Source organism: Pseudopodoces humilis, chromosome 13, assembly GCF_049639895.1.
Source record: "Pseudopodoces humilis isolate 2021_Gansu_Grassland_sample_001 chromosome 13, ASM4963989v1, whole genome shotgun sequence".
In the NCBI taxonomy this organism is placed as follows: domain Eukaryota; kingdom Metazoa; phylum Chordata; class Aves; order Passeriformes; family Paridae; genus Pseudopodoces; species Pseudopodoces humilis.
In genome coordinates, this window is record NC_142212.1 from 17,078,275 (window position 1) to 17,100,690 (window position 22,416).

General features: G+C 42.8%; 1 protein-coding gene across 18 annotated transcripts in view; it reads right to left on the minus strand.

Moving 5' to 3' along the window:
• FOXP1 (forkhead box P1) overlaps positions 1-22,416 on the minus strand; it is a 379,651-nt gene that overhangs the window by 159,275 nt on the left and 197,960 nt on the right. For 12 of the 18 annotated variants that reach the window (XM_014251620.2, XM_014251617.2, XM_088062033.1 and 9 more), the window contains one exon: positions 4,038-4,219. In XM_014251620.2, the coding sequence (XP_014107095.1) occupies positions 4,038-4,208 (171 nt within the window). In that variant the 5' untranslated portion in view covers positions 4,209-4,219. Of the gene's footprint in view, positions 1-4,037; positions 4,220-12,532; positions 12,672-12,849; positions 13,023-14,219; positions 14,491-22,416 lie in introns of those variants that run through there. The other 6 variants (XM_014251619.2, XM_088062032.1, XM_014251618.2 and 3 more) reach the window with 6 other exon arrangements.

The following is a 22,416-nucleotide window of genomic DNA, read 5'->3' on the forward strand; positions in this document are numbered from 1 at the left end:
CTATAGGTTTACATTATCCAAACATTCCAATTCTGCCTGCTCAGCGCAGGTTGTCAATAAATGCAAGCAATTGCAAAACACCAGTGTGTGTTTTTTTCCTTAAGAGAACACTGATAGGAGCCTGCCAGTTTTACAAAATAAACCCTTTGCAATCTCTGCAGCTAATCTGTCAACAAATTACTATTAAAGTCATACCTCCTCAAAGTTCAAAAGCATTCTGGATTAGACAAAGATACTGAGTTTTATACTCGTGGGGCAGTACTTGAAGTTAGAGTATCAAAGTGGATCTGGCTATTGATGTGGAGAGGTTTGTATTTCTGCCACCATTGCAACACAGCACTTGGTGTCTTGCTGCTATACATCAGGATTCAACTTTGTAATCATTCTCTTTGTTCAATTCATAGTCTTGTTTCACTGCTAATAACGTGAAGAACACTTTAATGAATAGTCCTGAGGATAAAAATAAAATGCAATAAATAATATTTATTTTATAAGCTTTAAAAAAAAAAAAAAGAACTGTCTAGAACTGAGGCATCAAACCTTCTATCTGAGTGGACATCAGAAACCACTGAAGCAACTACAGCTGTGATCATGAACATTAAAAGGCAGTTTGTCTCTATGAGTCTTTATTTATTACTGCTTGGTAGGCAGGAGTCACCCCATCATTACATCCCTTATGCCCAAGCTTCCCTCGCCCAGCCTGACCTTCAGCTTGTGGGTCACTCCAACACCCATTCTGCACCTCCCAGATGTTTTCATGATGCCTCAAAGCCAGCAGATGTTGCCAGACTCTGCCTGGTACCTCGTTCCCAGGTTTTCTGTTCTGTCACTTGGTTCTGCCTCCATGGACACTCTGGGACAAAGCTCCTGAGCCCCACTACCTGACCCCACACCAAATCCCAGCTTCATCTCTTCAGGAACTACAGTGATCCAGGTAACCTTCACACCTACTCCAGACTGGTCACCAGAACCCTGCCCATTCCACCTCATCCTGACAGTCACTGCCATGCGATGCTGACCTCTGGGACCTGTGGAGTCAGCAGCAGTGGGAAGGCCACCTCTCCCACCCCCAGCAGGTGCCAAAATACTATGACAAGAAGTTCTCTTTCCCTTATACTTTGGTTCTGAGTATGATTTCTATATGCATTTCCACTTTTACCCAACTCTTCCACAGACATACCATCCCTGAAGAGTCACTTGTATTGCTTTGCCTTTCTTACTTTACCAATATAAACATCAGCTGGAGTTACTCGGCTTTATTATAAATAGCATAACTCATCCCCACATTTGCTACTCCCAGTTTAACAGTACATTTTATGAGATTGCTAATGCTAAAATAATTGAGCATCACATCACTCTCTGTCTCCTTGCATGGCAGGATCACCCTAACATGACATGGGAAGCATAAAACTTGTCCTACAAGTCCTCCCTGTACTCACAGAAAGAGTGATCACACCATACACTTCTCCTGCAAACACATGAACATCTGTGGTGCTCCATATTTTTCCATGGTAAAATATTTACAAGTTAGCAAACCCATTAAAACTTCCTAAAAAAACCCTGAAGTATTTCTGTTTTCCTCTCTCATACTAACTAAGCTATTAGTCCTAATAAATTCATAAATGTCACCAAAAATGTGACCTTAAATTCAGCACAGATGCTTTCACAAGCCTTTGTACATGCAGGTTTCACTGTTCTGCCATGTGATCATGGGAACACACAACTAACCACAGCAGCAAAGCTCAAACTACCCAGCACCGATTTTTTTTTATTTTTTTTTTCAGACAAAACAAGTGCCAGGTGGCAAAATGAAAAGATTTGAATGAAATGCTCTTAAGAAATAGCTGTTTAATTCAGAACTCATTCATTTGTATTGAAGGAGTGTTTTGTAGAGCGCATTCTGTTAAGTGACCTGAGAGCATATGTTGTATACGGAGAAACATCTAAACATTATGCTCCATGTTGTATGTGTATCTGTAAATGCTTGCATTAGCTGTCTGAAAACAACGGGGTTTTCTTCTTTTCAGCGTTTAAAAATGTTTTCCAAACACCAAGATTGATATTTTTATGCTAGTTCTGATTACCCTTTTATTGTTATCAGGATTGGGTTTGTTGGTTGTTTTTTTATTTAATAACTGTTTTAAACTTTGCAATCAACTTGCTTTATAAAAGATAAACTCCATGGAGAAGTTAGTCATCAAAACCAATTAACAGCAGAATTCAAACACAGAACATAAAGGTCTTTGAAGAATTTGGAGAAAAGCAAGATCCCCAACCACATTGGCTGTACTGGCAGAGGATAAATAAACTGCAAGCTAAAATCAGAGCAGTGTGAAAGCAATCCCAAGCCTGGCAGTCCTGTCCCCAGCCCTGAGCACTCAGGTCTGTGCTCTGTTTGGGGAGGGCTGGAGGACTGGGAATGAATGGGTGCCACTCCTTAATTGACAGGATGGGCAGCTGAGTGACACCAGCCATTACATGCGAGGTGACAACATTATCTGAGACATCCTGAGCCCTCGGGATGGCCACCAGCCCTCGGGATAGTTATGGAGAAGCCCTGGCACAGGGTTAGTTAGTGGTGGAGGAGCAGAGGTCTGAGCCATTCTGGTCCAGAGCGTGCACATTTCTGCATGATCCCCCCTCCCTGTTTCTCTCTGCACAAAGCCTCACTAGAAAATTCCACAGTGCTCCTATGGAAAACACAGTGTAATTAACTCATTTTGATACGAAGCCTTTTTTAAGACGAGACCTTTGCGTTGAACGTATTTTACTGTTCCACTCCTCTTCTACTGTCCTATATTAATCAAAGCTGTAACCCCTGTTGTCTTTGCACTACGAATCAGAATGTGCCCCTGGCAAAGAATGAGGGAAAAGTCAACAGGAATTAAGTTTCAGTGCAACTGTTTACTCAACTGTGGCCTGCAGTTATTGAAATTTTATCCGTGGTTTTGTGTGACTACTGCAGTAATGAATTCAGCATGGCTGTGATTTTCTCACTGATGGTATTCTCACTTCAAGTAAAAACCTGTAGGACGAAATTATTGAAACAACCAAAGTCTGTGCATTTAGTATCATCCATTTTTCTGACTTGTTTAATTATGGCAGCTTTCTGTCTTAGATTGGCAAATGGGGTGTCCTGCTTCTCCTCAAGCCTTCACTTTGCTTTGTTTTTGAGCACAGGTTTTTTTCTTCTCCACAACAACCTGCTAAAAAGATCACTATACACTTAAGGGAGTCTTAACCAGCTGCCAATCGCTTATTTAAAAGGTTTCAAGAATCCTTATTGCATTAGAGAAAATGAGGGTTAGGCGTTAGTGCATTCACCGTGGCTCTGCTGCAGCCTTTGTTCCCAAACACATTAATGATACATGCCCAGCACTTCGGTGTAAAATTTCCTCAGAGGGCTTCAGAATTTTATCAGGGAAAAGAAAAAGCCAAAATGTATTATGTGGATAATTTACACTGGTGAATTTGGTCACTTCCCAGAAAATACACTAATTAGAATACCAAGGCAAAACGCACAATTTGGTTCTGATCCTTCTGAGTTGAGGAACACTTACATGGATGTATTTATTTATTTATCCTGACATTTTGCACAGCAGATACCTCTGCAGCCTTCCTCACTAATAGAAAACATTCTGTTGATAGAGGTTGCTAGGTTATACTAAAATTTGTTGCAAAACCAAAAAGTTAACGTTAGTGTATTTTCCACCCAGTGACATATTTTGGAAACCAGTTATTTGTATACAGCAGTTCACCCAACTGCCGCCACCAGACTCAACACACTCAGGCAACGGAAGCAAGCCCTGATCTTTGGGTGTTTCCAAGGAATGATTAAAAAGGAGCCCCGGAAGAGAAGTCCAAGGTTTCCCTTTACACCAACGAATGCAATCCCCTACGGGCAAAAACGCACAGAATGTCACAGGCAAGTCCTAAAAGCATCCTCTGCCTGGCAAGTACAAAGGGTTTGGGAGGGGGGGGTTAAGTGCTTCATGCTTTTCCTGTAGGTAGGAAACCTGTAATGCATCTTACAGTACCTGCTGTTGCTGGAGATGTGCTAAATCTGCAGCCCCAATTTCAACGGAAGGTGTCTCGCCGTTTGATCTCACTTCCCGCAGGCTGCACTCTAGTAAATGGTTGCCACCGCTCGCTCCATTCTGAATGGCTGAACCGTTACTTTTTGTCTCAGTCCCAGATTCTTGCATCATGACTCAAAAACCTGAAATAATTTAGGGGAGGGGAGGGGGGAAAAAAAAAAAAAAAAAAAAAAGCAGCTGTTAAAACAGTTGCTGTATATAAGGAGACATGCCCTGTTTTAAATCCTGCCAAAACTGTAAACATATGTCATTTTCCTTCATACGATTTATCTTTCATTAATGGTTCATGCTACTAGTTTATGTTTATTTATCCAATGGTACAGCTATAATTTTAGTAAGTTAGTTCTCTTCTAAATATAGTATTATTTGCTCAACATCTTTTTTCCCTTAGAGAAAAAAAAATATTTTTGAACGAACACACAGAATCCATAATTAAATTTCTCTAGTTACATCTGGATGCTTTCCTTTGAAACGGATGAGTCATTCTTGGCAACATATGATGGACAATATCAAAAATGTGATATACACTGTGTAGGGGCATGGAGGTGAAGCAGAGCATTCGCTATTTTGGTTTTCACTCATACCATGATAGTGCCAAATTAGCACCTTTTATTACTCTGAAGTAATTTAGGCTTAATCTGGGATGTGCTGAACCATCATCAGTTTTCACTTCAGGAGAACTGCTACAAATGCTCACAGAATTAGGCTTGTTGGCCAAATTTTTGGCTATGGATTTGGTCTGGATTTGGATGCTCTTATGGCATTACAGTGAGGAGCCTCCTGTGTTATTTGGTTAAATATCATCTCAGCAGCCACAGCTCCCTCCAGCCAGCCCTCCCAACTGGCTCTTGGTGTCAGCCTGTCCCTGGATGCTTGAACTCTGTGTTCACCAAGAGTGTCAGTGGGTCACAAGCCTGCAACGAGGATGAGGACAAAGAGCCACCTCCTTACCCCAGAAACCCAGGGATTTACCCACTCTCAGAACTAACATCAGCATTTCTGCACAGGACTCCCCACACAAAGCACACACGCCAGTTTTCAGCTGCAAACCACTACCTCGGAGAGAATATGATGACTTGTTTTATAAGTAGTTCCACCTGCAAAGCCCCAGCTTCCAGGATTTAAATGCCATTAACCTGTCTGGCTTCCACCAGCCCACTCCTCCTCTTCCCCTCAGCCAGGGGAGATGGGGAATGGAAAGCCAAGCTGTGTGTTCCAAGCACGCTGCCCACCCCACAGCGACAACATGGACACATGAGCCAAATGCCCCTGTGCAGGGTAGTTCACCTCAGAAGGAAGATGCTTTATCTTCAAGGAAGAACCCGTTTGAATTCAGTAAACCAAACACACGGATGATAGTAGGACAGATTCAAACATTTTGATCACATTTAAATAAATTTCATCTGGTCTATGGAAACTTGTTTCAATCTGTTTTGTTAAATCTTCAAATTATGCCAGGGGACAAAAGGGCTTGGAGACTCATTATAAAGCTTCTGTCAACTCCTCTGTGAAAGCTCCAGAGATCTAAACAAACCTAGCTTTCCCAACACCACTAGGAAATGCTTTTGGATTTTAACATGATCCTGCTCTGATACACACCAAGTAGGGTGTGTTTTTCATTTTCAGCACTGTAAGGAAAGCCTATAAGCATGATAAGGTCTAAGTAAGTGTTTACATCTAACAGGCAAGGCTGGATTACACACCAGGCAGTGACTGCATGGCACAGGTTGCTTGGGAAGAAGAGAAAGGAGTTAGAATCCACAGACAGCACCCAAGTCACTCAAAGATTTTTATATGCTACGCTGCTAAAAAAGGGATTTACCACTTTTACCCCATGACAAATAAAGAAAGAACTGATGTTATTGTTTCTGCTTCCACCAAAATCTAGAGTCAGGTCTCAACTGGAGAAAATGGAGCACTACATTAATTTACCCCTGCAGCAGATGAGGACAAGGATGACCACCAGGAAAGACTGGATTAGAGGGTTAAACCCAGAGACTCATGCCTTTGGCTGTTTTGGAGCATGACAGTAATGGTGGGTGGCACATCCCCACCTCACAGACCGAAGCTGATGGAGGAAGGACACACTTGAGAATTGGTGGAAGGTGCCTCCAGCAGCCACTGTGGAGGAAAGAGATGCTAAAATCCATGTGCCAGAACAGTGAAGAAGTACAACTCATTTTCCAGCACTTCTGATGCAACAAATGGGAAGTGAAAACCTGAATAAAAAAGCAGTAGGGTCAGGGGAAGCACCAAGAAAAGCTCTGACAGCAGCAAGAAGAATGTGCACCACTGAGGAGCAGATCCATCACTGCCTGATCACGATTTGTTGGCTTGCCCTTCTGAGCACAATATCTCCAGGACACAGAAAATAATTCAAAACCAAACTGGTCAAGAAATTATTTATTGTCTCTAGGACTGCAAAATGGTCCTGGAAAGAAAAAACAGTAGAAATTGCAACAATTTTTCTAACCTATAGTACTAAGAAGAAGTTGGATTATTTATTGTATTTGGTCAGAAAAAGATCATAGTTCTTGAGAACCTTTTCTATGACAAATTTCATGCTCTGTTTTACCTTCTGAAGAACCTCAGCCAGTTACCAGCTCAGCTGCACAGGGCCACGGCCCCTCCACTGGACCCTATGGATCCCACCAGAACTGGCAGCAGCTACCAAAGAAATGAGGCTGGAAACAGAGTTTGATGAGGGACCACGTTTAAACTTTCAAAAAAATATATTTTAAAAGCAGAAGTGAACATCTTTAAGCAAATTTTGCTTTAAAAACACCAATTTACAAGCAGTGAGCTTCAACATAACTTAAACTAGATGCCTGTACAAAGCAAAAGCGCTCTGTTAAAATACCTCCGACAGAAAACTGGTATTTCAAGGGAAAAAAAGATAAAACTGTTTATTCCTTCACTAAAGTCAAATGTGAGTTGACATGAATAATCACAGTTTGGTTTGATCATTAAGTGTCATGTCATGAAAAATCAACCTGTGAGAGCTTTCTGCAAGAATGATTATTATTTGTCTTTTTGAGCACACCTAAATGAGCTGAGATGATCGTACACCGAGGATGGCTGAGATAATTGTCTCTTCCCAGCAAAGAGGAGATGAACTTACAGGAGCCTATTACTGAAGTTTGTCATTCAAAATTGTGAAAGAAAAATGCAAAGCAAGGTTGACTTTATGCAACATAATTAGGTTCTGTGGAACTGAACTGAAACTCCAGGTGAAGTATCACAAACCGTGATTCTGGTCTGAATACAACCAACACAGTGCTGGAGAAGCTGTTATGCATAATGATTTATTATAAAAAATAATAATACTCCACAACTGCTTCCATGACAGGCAGGAGACCTGGTTCTGACTGAAGAAATTTAATGGTAGAAGAGCCCATGTCCATTTCATGTGTTCTAGAAAGCAGAATGATTCTTTTATCAATTCTGAAAAGAAAAATGCATTTTTAAAGCTTAAAATATGCGGGTTATTACCAGTGTTTCTTTTTTCTCTATATATATAAATTCTATGATATTTCATGTTATGAGGGATACAGAATTACTCTGAATTATTAAAGGTGACACAAAATGTTTTTCCCCTGTGAAGGGACCAAAGGTAGGCTGCAGTATCAACAACAGCTTGTGAAACTTTATCCTGAAATCAAGGGGCACATAATAAAAGAACTGCTCTGACTTAATGTTGGCTTGGTTTAAAAATTTCAGAACAGCGATCAGTTTCTTCAGATTGCCATTTTAACCCACACAGAACTTTTTTCTAGCTTTGATGCACAGTCAAACACAAAGTCAAAGCCCTACAGCTGGGCCCATCTCTTTGGTGAATATGTTATGTTCAAGGTAATGGAGCAAAATTTCACTGAAGCAAAATCAAAAGAAGGCACTCTGTCAACAGGAGGAAAACAGCTAATCATCTTCCAGATGACTTGGAGAGAAGCAGGGGACAGCCAATTTCTTAAGGACATGGTCAAAATTGAGAAAACACAGGTCAGATGTGAACTCCGCCTGAATCAAAATAATCTTTCTGATGATTCCAGTATCGGTGTGTTTTGAGGTAAAAAAAAATAGAACCTAAAGGAATCCTAATTCTGACAAAGTTCTTTGCTAAGGCATTAAAAATAAGTCCATAAAGTCCATAACAGCGCTCAGACCAGATGCTGCCGATACACATCTCAGCTCCACTGGCCTATTAAGATGAGCAAGGTTAAGCATGGAGATTAGTAGGCAGGAGGTGGGCGCTGAAGTGTGCCACTGCTGCAATTTTGCTACCAGTATAGTTTCTGAAGACTAAGCAGCATTGTTTAATGTCAGCATGAGGGAGGATTTACTGACTGAAGCACCTGTCAGAATAAGGACCCACTCCAAGTCTGAAAGACTAAGGGACTGATATTCAGATGTCTTTAGATGCCTCACCATACATGGAGGCATCTGGTGAGGCATTTTTAAGATTCCTCAATAAGCACCAATCTGTATCTTTAAGTGTATCATCACCTTTAAAAAAACCAAAACATCCCTGGGGTCTTCTGGCCTTAAAATCCCTGTTTAAATATGCTTCTAGACTTAACAGGGACTACAGATTTACAACATAGCCTGTGTGTTTCAAAGTTTCTTAGAGGCTGATGATTATATTTCAGATGTTAGTACTTGGAGGTGTTTACAAATACATATATGCACATAAAGATCATTAGGCATTTCAATCCCCTGGGATCAGTGCTGGAGCAAAAATGTTGTCATAATACAACCCTTCTTTGCCACATTTGTGAAAGATTTTAAGCTAACAAAAAGTTCAGTCTTTATTCCGGGGCAGTTAATTAAGGTTGACCAAGTCAGGCAGAAGTAAATTAACTTGGCTGATCAATTATTTATATGAAGCAGAATAAATGCCCTTAAAGAACTTGGCCCAGCCATGAAAGGACATGTAAATTAAGCACAACACAGATTTATAAAATGTATTTCTACTTTTATAGGCAGAAGAGTCAATGCTGAAATCAGTTTTAAGTGAGTGATCAAATCACATGATCTAGCCCAAATTCTCCAGCAGGCATTCTATCCATACGTGCATGGTTTATAAATAAAAGTTCTACCTATTTGTTACAAGCAGCTCCCCAAAACAGGCTCAGGAATTATTTTAGGGTGTTTATCTGTGTCATTATTAAAAACAAAACAGAAAACTCCTAATACAATTCAGAAGAATTCCACAACAACGTAACACCGCGAAGACAGGATTTTACCTCTTGAAAACGAAACGTTCTCCGGAGTGCAATCAGCAAGGGAACACAAAGAGCAGGAGCAAAGCTGCTGCCTCCCCACAGCAGAGGGACAGACAAACACCCTGCAGCACCAACCTGGCACTGTCGTGATCCACAACGAGGACCCCAACAGCTTTCCCAGAAAACACCTGCCCCACTCACAGGTGGTCTCTTTTAGTCCCGGTATCTTTGGAGCAAGTGCCTTGCCAGGGAAAGAACCTCAGGCTCCACATCCCACCATCAGTTGTGAATTTTTCCACAAACATGTTTTGATGTCCCCCAGCTGATGTCAAAACACCCATCTCCTCCAGCTGACACCCCATGCCTAGGCTGGCGAGGCAACCAGCAGCACCATCCTGCCATCCATGAGTTCAGTAAAAGAAAAAGGATTCACTTGTAGAAATTAAAAGCCTTGTGTAAGGTAAGGCTTGATGTGCCGTGGGGGAAGGCGTACAGATGTTCAGCTGCTCATTTACTAAATTACACCATGTCACAATTAACTGTGAATCAGCCAGCTTCACATGAGCAGCTCAAGGGCTGCCACCATGCTAAGTGCAGGAATAACGCCGGGGAGGGAAGTCCAAACTAGCCAGGTGGACCAGATGACTTTTCTTTGCCTGTGTTTGTGGTTAGCACGACTATTAGAGAGAGCTATCCCAACATATGGCATGATTTAACTAAATCAGATCATGCTGAACTCACCAGCCTTTCTCAACTTACAAACCCCTCCGCTCTCGTCATTGCAGATGGGTGAACACCCGTCATGCTTTTAGAGTTTTCAGTAGCCGTCATTTATCCTGCTGACAGGGTGTATTTTAGGTATAATTATGTACTAACTAACTATAGATCAACTGTCAGTACATTAGGGTACTTTTTGGATAAAACTTCATGCTTACCCCTTTGAAGGCCACTCGCCTACACACTACTGGTGGTTGCTGAATTGTGCAGGAGTAGGAGAAAGGAGAAGGGGATTCAAAGTGCAATTAAGGATCATCTTTAGGAATCAACCAAAATAGTAGCAAACAGAGCAAATCAGGCTTCACTGTCCTAAAAAGTGATGCTGAGTCACGTCTGACAGCAGGGTTTGGAGGAGGAGAGGCAAACCTGGAGCAAGGCAAGGGAAGGAACATGCACGGGATGTGTGGAAAGAGGAAACAAAGAGACAGCGATGAGGTGAAATCCTTTGATATTTCCTCAGCTTAAAGAGGTAATTCAATGCATTAAAATGGATCCTTGAAATTTCAAAGGATGAAACTCGCACAACAAAGATTGTCGAGAGTGCTATTTTCTAGGATTAGAACAAAAACGTATAGGGATTTGCTATATGATCTTACATCGCCGAGCAAGCCTGTACACTTGCTGTTATGCAAGCACCATCTTCCAATAGAGAATTTTCATAATTATAACAGAAAGGCGTAAATTTTCTAATGCATGGCAGTTCAAAAAGTAATCAAGAGAATGAGCCTGAGGGCTATTTTAATGTATGCAAAGCTAGTGACCCACAGTAAATGGGAGGTAGGCTTCAATGAATGCAAAGTAATGCACACATACTAAAGACCTGGTCTGATGAGGGACGGCTAAAATTAACACCCAATTAATTTCCGAATTGACAAACAAATGAAAGCCATAAATCTACTTTCTCATTAATTTTCTTGTGGTATAATTTAAAGCAGTAATATGAGGGCAAAAACTGAGCATTATCCATCATAAATATCAAAAAAGATAGCACTGTAACACCATAAATTATGCATATTACCTGTTGTTAAAAATGATTAATGTATTATCAACTTTATCGTGCACTGTATATGTCTAGACGTATCTAAAGTCTGAAATTTCATTTAGTGCTTAGGAAATAAAGGGTCCAGAAGAAATGGGATTACCCGCAGCGCATCCTTGGCTCTGCCTCCTTACACTCTCACCTCAGCTGGACTCATCCCAAGCTTTGGGGAGTGGAGTTTGAGCACATGGCAGAGGTGATGTGCTGGCTTCCCCAGGAAGGGAAACAAATCACACTGCTCCTGGAGCATCCCTGCAGCCTAAGGCCCTGACACCTGGTTTACACAGGGCTGCTCCCCTGACCTGCTGGCACGGGGGTAAAGCTACTCAGTGATGCAGAGCCATGGTGCGGGGGGACAGAAGTAAAAGCAAGGAGCAGGAAAATGTGAAGCTGTAACTAAATTCACTGAATGAAAAGCCCATGCTTTGCAAAAGTGGTGAAGTACAACACCTTGGCCAAAAGAAGGACACGGGCTGCCTTACCCTGTCGGTCATGATGATGACCACCAGCCTGGCTTGTTGCCACCTGTTAAAGGTTTATAACCACTTGCCACCCTCAGATCTCCTGAATGGCAGTTTCTGTCTAGAAGCAGACATCCACAATTTTTAATTTATTTAACTATATGCAGTGGCACAACCTCTCTCACTGCTGGGGTGTATGGCTCAGACTGCCTGGGTTCCCTCTTTCCAGCAGCAGTGTGTTACCATCAGGGCCACAGCAACCAGAAATCATTTGGAGGCAGACCAGTGAAAGGCTGACTGATGCTCTGCAGGACCTGAAATTTAAGACTGCTGCAGTGAGGAGAAGGGAAGGGGAATCAGGAGCATAATCCCACTTGTGCCACACTGACTTATTGGGAAATCACGACCAAACAACTTAAGTTGTCAGAGAACCAGTCAGCGTAGTTACCCTTAAGGAAGTCTCTTCTGCTGAGGGTGTTGCTGACCACAATCAGTAAGAACAGAGAATAAGCATATCCAAGAAGAATTAATTGAAACAGACATTAAAAGGTTGTCATTTGCTCTGTTCAAAAGAGCTGGAATTGGTCACCAAGAAAAACCAGTGCACTAGAACATATCAAGCTGTGAAGACAACAGGTCTCACTCCCTTCCATGAGGTAAGACCCAAAGCATTAAACAGACAATGGACAATTCAACTTTCCTCCAATCAGATTTCTGCATTCTCTCTTCATTTCACACGCACACAGAAGTTACTCCCAGTCTCACCTTGGATAAACAAACCCCCTTTGCTAAGCCAGCTCTATCTCAATCTATGCCTCTCAGCTTGACAGCTATTAAATCCATATTCAGCATGAAGCTCATGCCATAGACACATAAAAGCTCTAGAGCTGGGCCACTTCCAAGTGACTGGCAAATATGATGTAATCATTTACATACCATCATCGGCAGAGGGAGGTTCCTTCCTCTCTCTTGGGGAGAGCTGTCTTTCAGCAGTAAGCTTGACAGAAATCATCCTTACCATCACCGGGATCACCGTTTAGTGGAAGGAAAGGAATGGCGAGTGGCCAAAAAAACCCCCAAGCCAAACCAGAAGCCATAGTTCACTGTACCATGCGACTCTGTGACTGCTCCCACATGGACACGAGCACCATGGCACCAGAGGAGTGACTCCTCCAGAAGGAAGGGCAGCACAGTGAGGTGCAGAGCTCCCTCGGTGCTGGCCCCGTGGTCGGTGTCCCTCGGGAGGTACCCACCTGCTCATCCCAGCCCAGGCATCACAGCAGCGTGGGGCTCCCTGCCGTTCCGTGCAGAACAGGAACAGAAACTGCAGAGCTGTTCTCACAGCCAGGACTTATTTGTTTGCGTGCACACTGCTCTGAGCTTGCATCACAAACTCTTGCAGTCTGCCTCACAGAAAAACAGGTGACTGTTCAACCAAATAAAAGACCAAAGTTGCATTTAGTAAATACAGTCAGTTTGCGCCAGACAGCAGCAGCACTGCTATGAGGTAACACAAAACCTCTACCAAGTGCTGGCTGTAGATGAATTAGACTCCCACCCTCCATGCACATCTCCATTAAAGCATAGCTAAACTCTCTAGCAGCCTCCAGAAGTCAAAAACCACCTCAAAGCCAGGTGCAACTCTAACAATTCTGCACAATGCCATTTTCACTTCACCATTTTCACTTCGTTCAAGGTAGCAAAGGCTTGATTCATGGCAGTACCACGAGTCAATTAATGACCAGCTTGTCCACTTACACACTTCAGGTACCTCCTGCTCCCTTCCAGCAGCCCAAATGAGCAGTATGTTTGGATCACTGATGCAAACTAAGGAATATAGTGGATCACATTTTTATGCATATTTTGTTGTCTTCTTTTCCAAGGGATGAAGAGGACAATTATTTAATTTTATCCTTTTTATGAATGTGTATCCAAGATGTCTTAATAAATAAATTTGCATATAAAGGAACAGACAACCCCTTCACGTTTTAACAAATGAATTCACATATGCAGGAATAGGCAACACCTTCACACAAAAAGAGTTAACATTTCTTTCTCAAGGTCACTCAAAGAGGGTTTACTCCCTTTGTGTGAAAAGCCCTAGCCATTTACTGTTAGTGCTAACAGGTCCTGCCTGGCATTTGAAATCCAAGCCCCACTCAGAAACAATAACAAACAATAATTTTGAAAAACAAGGATGGTGTGAGCGAGTTTTTCTTGCTCGTTTTCAAAACAACCCAAAAGCAACAACTACCAGGATGGCTCTCTTTAATTAGGACTCCCAGAAACCAAAGAACAAACAGGCAGCAGAGAGAAATTAGCAGATGTAAACACAGTTTTCCAGTTATAAAGAGAAGAAAAGCAGCTCCGTCATCTCACTCGCAGGAGGAGGAGCAATAAAGCGCGCTTTTAAATTTCCTATTTTCTCTCCATTCAAACAGCTCTGCTTCTAAAACAGATTTTCCTCAGATCTCCTCAGAAGTAAAACGGAAAGCTTTGCCTTTTCCAATTCCATTGAGAGCACACGCATCAATTAAAATCTGACATGAGAAAATAGGGAAACCGAAAAGCTCCCACCCAAATGCTGACATAGAACACAAGGCTGTACTTCTGGGGTGATTACCTGGTTCATAGCCCTATACCTTTTTCCTAGACCTTCTACCTCCTTGTTTGCTCCATGCAGGATTTTCTAGCCATCAGCCGTCTACCACTGTGCTAGCCGTCTTGCAGGAGTGCTCTCTCCCTTCTGAAAAAAGCAAACAACTGGATAGATATCATTACACTAAGGAAATCTCTTGGAAAAACCAAACAACTTGCTAATCTTTCTAGCCCCTTCACCCAAGTTAAAGATAAGCAAAGCAAACCAAAGTGAGTTTCAGCCACATTCCAGGGACAAGCTCCCCTTTTTCTCCTTTATCAAAATCCCAGCATTTAAAGGTTTTTTTCCAGACCTTGCAGGATAAACTGCTGCTCACACCCGCAAACAAAGCAATATTTGTTTAATAACTGATTGCTGCCATGGGTACAGTAAACAAGGGGCCCAGCATTTGTGTTTATGAACAAACACATCATCTTGCAAGAGCAATTTAACATTAACCAGGTGGAATAATCAACAGATTTCATAGGTGACACTCGGGGCAGGACTAATGTAAACAGAGCAGGGAGGAGAAAGGGGCCACTCTTAGGGAATCAAGGTTGAGGCAAATGCATTACAGAGTAAACAGCTGGGAAGAACTCAAGACAAACAAATAGTCATTCTTCTGACATTTCGAGAAGCAGAAAGGTTGTACGTTACATGCATCAGCTGCTGACCACCATGAAATCAAACCAGTTGGGGACCAGGCCTTCTTGTTTACACAGTGCCATGTTTGCTTATAAACAACAATTTGCTGTTACCAACCTCGCATTACTCATTGCATAAACGAGCAGATCAAGTGAAATCCTGTTAACTCTTCTGTGGATTGAGGGTTTTTTCCTCCCCTTCAACAACAACAAACAAAAAAGCCTTTGCAGTCTTGCTGTGTAACCTCAAGACAACAGGCAGCAGGGGAAAATACAGAGCTGTGCATCTGTTCCGATAAAGGGGAAAGAAAGGAGTTGAAAACACTTGAAAGTGTTTCACAAAACAAGATTTACCAGCCAAACCACTGATGTGAAAGATCCATTTGCATTAAAAAAAAAAAAAAAAAATCAAAACCCAGAAAAGCAACAACTGCAAAAGGTGGGGTGCAAAATTTTCATTTCATTCCTAGAACAAACAAGCAAAACAACAGCTTTCGACACAGCCTGACCCACCCAGCACAACCATGGACACGTGTCATTTACACACACACCCATGGCCATGCCAGGGCCCTGCAGAGCCATGAAGCCATGGTTCAGCCCTCTTCCCCCTCCTTTCTCTCTCCCACCCTCAGCCCCCTTGCCTCTGCCTCCCATCACCATTCTCTGATCTTTGTAGATCTCCTAAGCTTCTCTTTGTTAACTCAGAAGCCCCCTGGATGTCTTCTTGTAGCCAAAACCTCTGGCTCCCAACTGCTCCCCACCCAACATCCCTCTCTTGGCCCCAAGCCTTTGTGACTTTAGTCCTTAAGGTGCTCAGGATACCCAAATCCCCTGGGTCTGCCACCTTCCAGAAAACCTTTCCTTCCCCATCTCTCATTCCTGTAACACTCATGAAATTTCCTATCACAGCATTCGTCCAGGGAGGTTTCTCCAAGTTGTCTACCCTGAACACAGATTTCAGAAAGATCTGAAGTACTGGGAGGGAAGATGGATGGTCCTAATGGTAGAGGTTAATCCAGGGCTCTGGGTTACATTCTTGCCCTGACACAATCCCTGCATGGGACCTCCATGGGTCTCTTCATCCCTCTCCTATGTGAAATAAACCCTTTAAGATGTTGTACCAGTCAGGTGGGGTTAGTGGATGTAGTTGTGGGCTATACCACACATCCTTTTTCCTCCCAGCTTCACCATTGTCCCTCTCTGGTTCACCCCTACCTTCAGATGAGCACCAGCATCACCGCCAAGCACTGAGGAAAATCATCTCAGTCTCAAATGTATGAAGCATCCAAGGTCACAGCTGGCCCTGGCACTAATCTCCCCTCCCTTGCCATTTCATGTGCAAACAGCATGATGGCCAGAAGCCTCCCCCCTCATCATTTTTTTTTACAAGTTTTAGAATATTTGTTACTTTTTTTCACAGCACAATCCTGGACATCCACAGCTGGCCAAGACCCTTCATTTTCTTTTTCAGAAAATATTTAGCCTTTTGTTGTAGTAAAAAAAAAAAAAAAAAAGGTTCAAAACCATGAAATCAGTACAACCTACTAATAAGACAGGTATTTAAATAAAACCCAAATGCAGTATTGTTCAGGCAGCTGCCTATTTTTTAATACATCAGGTTGACAGCATAATAGCAGGCAGGATGAAAAGTGCGACTCGAGGACGGGGTTGGCGTCCGCACACCAGGAAAACAGAAGTGCTGCCCCATTTCCTGTGCTGCAGCAGAGTATTTCTGATGTCTGGGGCTGCCAGGGACTTAACTCTGAATTAATGATTACACACAATACCCTCCTTTCTCCCCTCCCTGCAGGACAGCGAGGGCCAGCCTCACCGAATGACTGTGGGCAGGCAGGCACGGGTCACGGGGGATTTAGATATTTCACAGCAGCTTCAAAAATTTAGACACTGCAACCTGAAGGCTTCTGAAAACATCAAGCTTCACATAAAAGTCCTGATATTTCCCTACTTGAGACAACTGCTCTCACCTCAGCCGCGCTGCCTCTTCCATGCTCCTTTTCCAGCACGTAAAATCACAGTTTATTCAGTACAAAGTAACTACACTATGATAAAAACTATAAGCATATCATTCAAATGCTTTATTGGTCAAATAGATGGATGCTTTTATTAGACCAACCTTTTTTGTAATGGAGTGCCACTGATGACCCAGTGTTAGCCTCATTCCCTGCTATTAATCACACTTCTAAGAGCTCATTTTGCTTTAAAATCTTAAGAAATTGCTATAATTTAAAGACATGGTGTCTACATAATGGGAAATGCTTCACAGATTGTATCATTCCATATAACACAGAATTTTTATGGCAATGCTGACCACGATACCAAGGTATTACAAAACTTGAATAAAATATTTTATGAAGAAAATCTAAATGTAAACTTCCTTTTGCATTTGTGGTTTGCCACATCCATAATGTTTTAATCACAGCCTTTTGGGAGTTGCAGTTTTCAACTGCATGTGGCTTACATAGATTAACACTACAAAAACACTCCCTGAACAAATATAAACAGAACAAAACAAAATTATATGAAAATTAAATAAAATACAAGGATGGTCCATGAGAGAAAGACTGTTCAAGCTGTACTTTTACAATTTTCACACAAGACATTTATCCTTTTGTCAACTATATTATCTTCCTCCTTTTTTGCACAGGGAAAACAGATGATGTTTACTGTGAAAAACTTTTACGACAAAGTGGAAGCATCTTACGAATTTACCTACACAGAGAATTAAATTAATATAATGATGGTCCTAACCCATATTATTAAAATGTACTTTGCAAAATGTTTTGACAATGTTGACTGCTGCAGGAGGGAAAACACATTTAAGACAATTTCAGCCAAATGCAGAAGCAGAAGCCTTTCATTTTTCAAATGCAAAGTAAAAAGCATCTTTAAACACCTTCTCATGAAAGAAAATGCAGTGCAATTATGTTATATGGCACACACAAAAGCATGTTCTTTTCCTCAGTTCTCTAACAAGATATTAGTACCTCTTGGCCTTAGGAATATTATGTGTAAATCACATCATATTCACAGTGTCTGAATTAATTATAATAGGAGCTGAAGAGAAATGTTAACTTTCCAGGTTGTTGCTAAGGATTAGCCCTTGTTTACAATTCTGTATTTATAGAACAAGAAAAATTTGTCAAATGAAGGGCAAAGAGGAAAGTAAGAACGCAAATTTAGCTTTGATTTCAAAACAAATCAGATCTTGCAACCATTCCCTGAGAAGAAAACCACAGTTTTTAATGTGAAGATGCAAATGAGTCTCAGAATATAAAAATGTTTTATAATTCTGTGCATTCAACACTACTAGATGTTATTTAAAGAATTTATGTTAACATTTCTCATCCTCGCTCAGCAAGTCCGGGATGCTGCAAACAGCATCTGTTTAAAATGGATCGTGTTGCTGAGGGGCACGGGGTAGCTCAGGAGGCTGACACAGAAGGGAGCAGGGTGTTCGGTCCCCTGGCACCAGGCTGGGATTCATGGACTACTCCAAAGGGGTTGACAAGGCAGTGGGAAGGAGGAACAAGCCCCTTGCCTTGAATAAGAACAACACTGGCTACATGGAGATGTGCAGATCCATCCCGAGGGAAAGTCAGGACTCTCAAAACCACTGCAAAGGACACATTTGGTCTTCCCAAATGCAGTGAATCTGTGAGGTGAATGAACACCTTAAGAGAAAGGCACTCAGGAACCCAAGAAAGTTCCTTCGTGCCAGACATGGTACTTTCTGGAGAGCCCTGTGAGCCACAGCATCCTGTGTGGATGGCTGAAGGCTCAAAGTCCGCGGGATGGGTCCCAGTGAGCAGAGAGCCAAAGCTGGGCAGGGACTTGCAGGTCTCGGGCATCTTGGCAGAACTGGTCAGGGAAGTCTGTACTGCTCGCTGCTCTGAGGATAAAGAAAGCACTTCGGCCTCCAGCACTTTCATTTCTCTGCACAAACAAAGGCACACCCACTACAATTAAATTGCAAAACCCTTTTCATTAGGACTCCTTGTTTTCACACACTTCAAGCCTCCCAAGACCTGCAGTCCCTCTCATGCTCCCATCAGTGTGTGCTTGTGTGTGGAAAACTAAGCAAGGGCTCTTTAGTGATTTCAGTTTATGGAGAAGCAAATGGAAAATTGTTTCTTCCCCTTAAAAAAACCCTGTAACCACCAACTACTGAGCAGGGTGACTCGCAAAAATGCTGAGCATCCACAATGGAGAGCATCTGACCCCCCTCAAGAATAAGGCCCATAACACAATATAAAAAATGCACTTAGCTAAGCTTTTGTGGAAACACAGATCGACTCTTCGCCTTGCCCTGTCCAAGGGCTGTGGCTCTCAGATTACAGCAAGGACAGCACAACGCATCAGGGAAACCAAATGTGTCTGTGCACACTGGTGTGTAAGCTAACACACAAACACACACACAAATGTGCTATCCAAGCACCCAGCACGACAGTTCACATCAGCCAGAACAGAATAAGCGGGACAGAAGAGCTGCCTTCATCCCCAGTTTTCTCTTGATGTTTTCTTTCCCAGGAATAGCTCCAGTCTCGGTCCAGAGAAAGGATTTCACCCCGTCACATTTCTGTGCAGGAGATGTGTACATGCAGCACATGTTCCTCAACAGCCACACACATGGATCCCAAGCACCCAAAAATACAGTTGGTCTTCTCCACACTGGCCCAATAGAGAAGCGGGAAAAGAAGCGTGAATTTTTTTCACCTCAAAATTTCATCCTGTGCCTGAGAAAACTCCCTAAAAAAGCTCTGTCGAAACCAATTTGATTCTAACTCCCCCAAAAAAGCACATATGCCTACTTTTGAGTCAGGATGCAGGAAGTTGAGCTCTTAATCCCTCTTCTGCATTCACCCATGGCTAAGGAGCAATGCCCACCTCTAATCCACCATCAGCCATGGCTGGGAGAGGGAGAGGTAACATCAGAGAGAATCTGCAGGACACCAAGTGAGCCTCTCCAGCTTGTCTTGGCCAAGGACAGTGAACAATTATGAGCACTCCTGTGGCCGCCCATGCCTTTTCCATGTGTGATGCCAATGGAACAGAAAGCCTCCCAGCAGACAGCAGTGCGGCCCCATGACCTCTCCAGAACCAGCTGTTCACTCCTGGGCTGGGAGGGTCCTTCACTGCCAAGCTCGGCAGAGGTTGCTCCAGGAAATGGCCTTTCTGGTGCTGAACCCCCGGCAGCATGTGGAGGCCGTTTACAACCAGAAATGAGTGTTTAATGTTCAAGATCTGCACAGAAGACTGTATTTGAACATCTCCAGCCACATGCAGGTGCATGGTCCCACAGATGTGCTGGCTCCTGAACACTAGAGCTAAGGCATGTGGCTTCCTGCTCCAAGGACTTGTGAAAGAGAAGGATACACTCTATTTACAGCCTATTCCAGACAAGACTATTCAATGTCAGGATGTGCCGTAAGAGGGTAATTTGCACCCTAAACTGGATTGTACGGTACCGCAGTCACAGACCGTATGATCTTTTCCTTTGGATTAAAACTGTTTGCACAAGTCAAAGCAGAACAAGGAGAGTAACAAAACATACAGTGTATTTTGTTCTCCACTGCAGCCACATATTTCAACTGCCTCAGCCGAATTCTTAGAGTAAACACAGCTTTAAAAGAAAATAACTTGAATAAAGAGCTTCTGGAAAGTTCTGACTGATTATGCATGCAAGAATTCTGCTACTGCTTCCTCCCATCATCTGAAAAATAAACCAAACACCCAACTTCCACAACTATCTACAAAAGTGCTATTTTTCTGAAACATGTTACAATACTATCTAAGGTCTGCAAGTTATAATGAATGCATCTTGTTTTGCAAAATACACAGAGGAGCTCAATTAAATGAACAACTGCAAAGGAAATAGAGCTGATAAAGGAATTAATGCTCTGTGTGCCAGATCATAGCATAACATCTAGGATAACAAAGCCATGTCAAACATGCAACCGCTGAAGACTTTAAAAAATGAAATAACAAAGTTAAACCCCAAAATATTTAAGCACACAAAATCAGGATGTGCAAAAGCTATTTTCAATAAATGACAGGGGAGCATGGGCAGCAACAAACAGATCTCTTGCAGCCATTACTTCAAGACTTACTAAATACATAAGAAGACAGATTGTTTTGTAAATGACCACCTGCTCCGCTGGCGATCCGCTCCTTTCTCACTGCCCAACCTGCGTTTTTCCAAAGACCACGCTAACCCAATTTCCCATCCGCCAAGGCATGGCTGAAATTACTTCTCAAGTCTGAGTCTGCAGCTCGGTCTCCTTTTTCTCCTTCCCTTCCCGCTTGCCTGTGCCGCTCAGGCTGCCCACACGCTGGAAGGGAGCCGCCAGCCCCGGTGCCTGCTCCGGCTGTCGGCACACACGACACCGGTGGGAGCACAGATTAGAGCTCAGCCGGAAGGGAGACAGTCAGGGTTCTGCAAAACCTCGCACATCGGCTTTTCTCCTTTCGCAGTTGGCGTGTGAACTTGTAACTCGGAAATTGCAAGTTCCCACCAATTTTTTTGGCAACTCGAACGTAATTTTTAGGAAAACATAGTATGCGGCTTCTGGCACGCGGAACTACGCGCGAAGACTTTTCAGACAAAATATGCAAAGGTGATGGTCTCACAAGACTTTAAGGGCTTGCTGGATGGAACACGGTTTGGAAGACAAGAGTACAAAATTCCGACTCCCACAAGCAGTAATAGGAATCTGTGTTCAAGCAGCTCCACAGACACTTACTCACAAAACAGGCATAATATCTGCATATGGAACAGCCTCAGCAATGTGATGTACCCACGGTTCTGCACCATACAGCAAACTGGGCACCTAGAGACACCTAAAACAGTCCTTCTCCTACACTTTTGACTTAAAAGGCAAGATTACAGGCACTTTCTGGCAGTCTTGAACATCAGGATACTCGGGGGAGAGGAGGGAGGAAAATACTTTAAATTACAGAGATGCTAATCTCCCACTATTGGTGCGTCCAGCTATTCGTCAAGTTGCTTTGCGAAACATCTGGCTTGAGCCACAGGCCTTGTGAGCAGCATGAGAAGTCCTTGTTGGGGCTGCAGCCTCTTCATATCAACACAACAAACACTACTACTTGCCCTGCTCCTCTGGACACCGACTGCACGAGGGTTGCACGCACCTATTTGTATGACCTGGCCACTGGCAAAGACTACCTCCATCCCTTCCTCCTCGTAACAGACATGGATTTAGCAGAGCATTTCTTTCTTCCCTTCTTTCTACCCCTCTGGTAGAGGTATGAAGCTAGAAGAGCTTCTTCAGTCCCTCCCAGGACAGCTGACCTACACAGAGTTTACAACAACGAAGATCCCGTGGGTGGTAGCTGTGATTGCCACCATGGAGGGAGGGATACAAGGGAAACAGTATGGACAGTGTCAGAGTCCCATGCACCACAGCCAACAGCTTCAACAACACTAAATATACACAAATTATTAATTACCAACATTATGGCCCATAGATGGTCATGGCTCACCAAAGGCGCTCAGATGA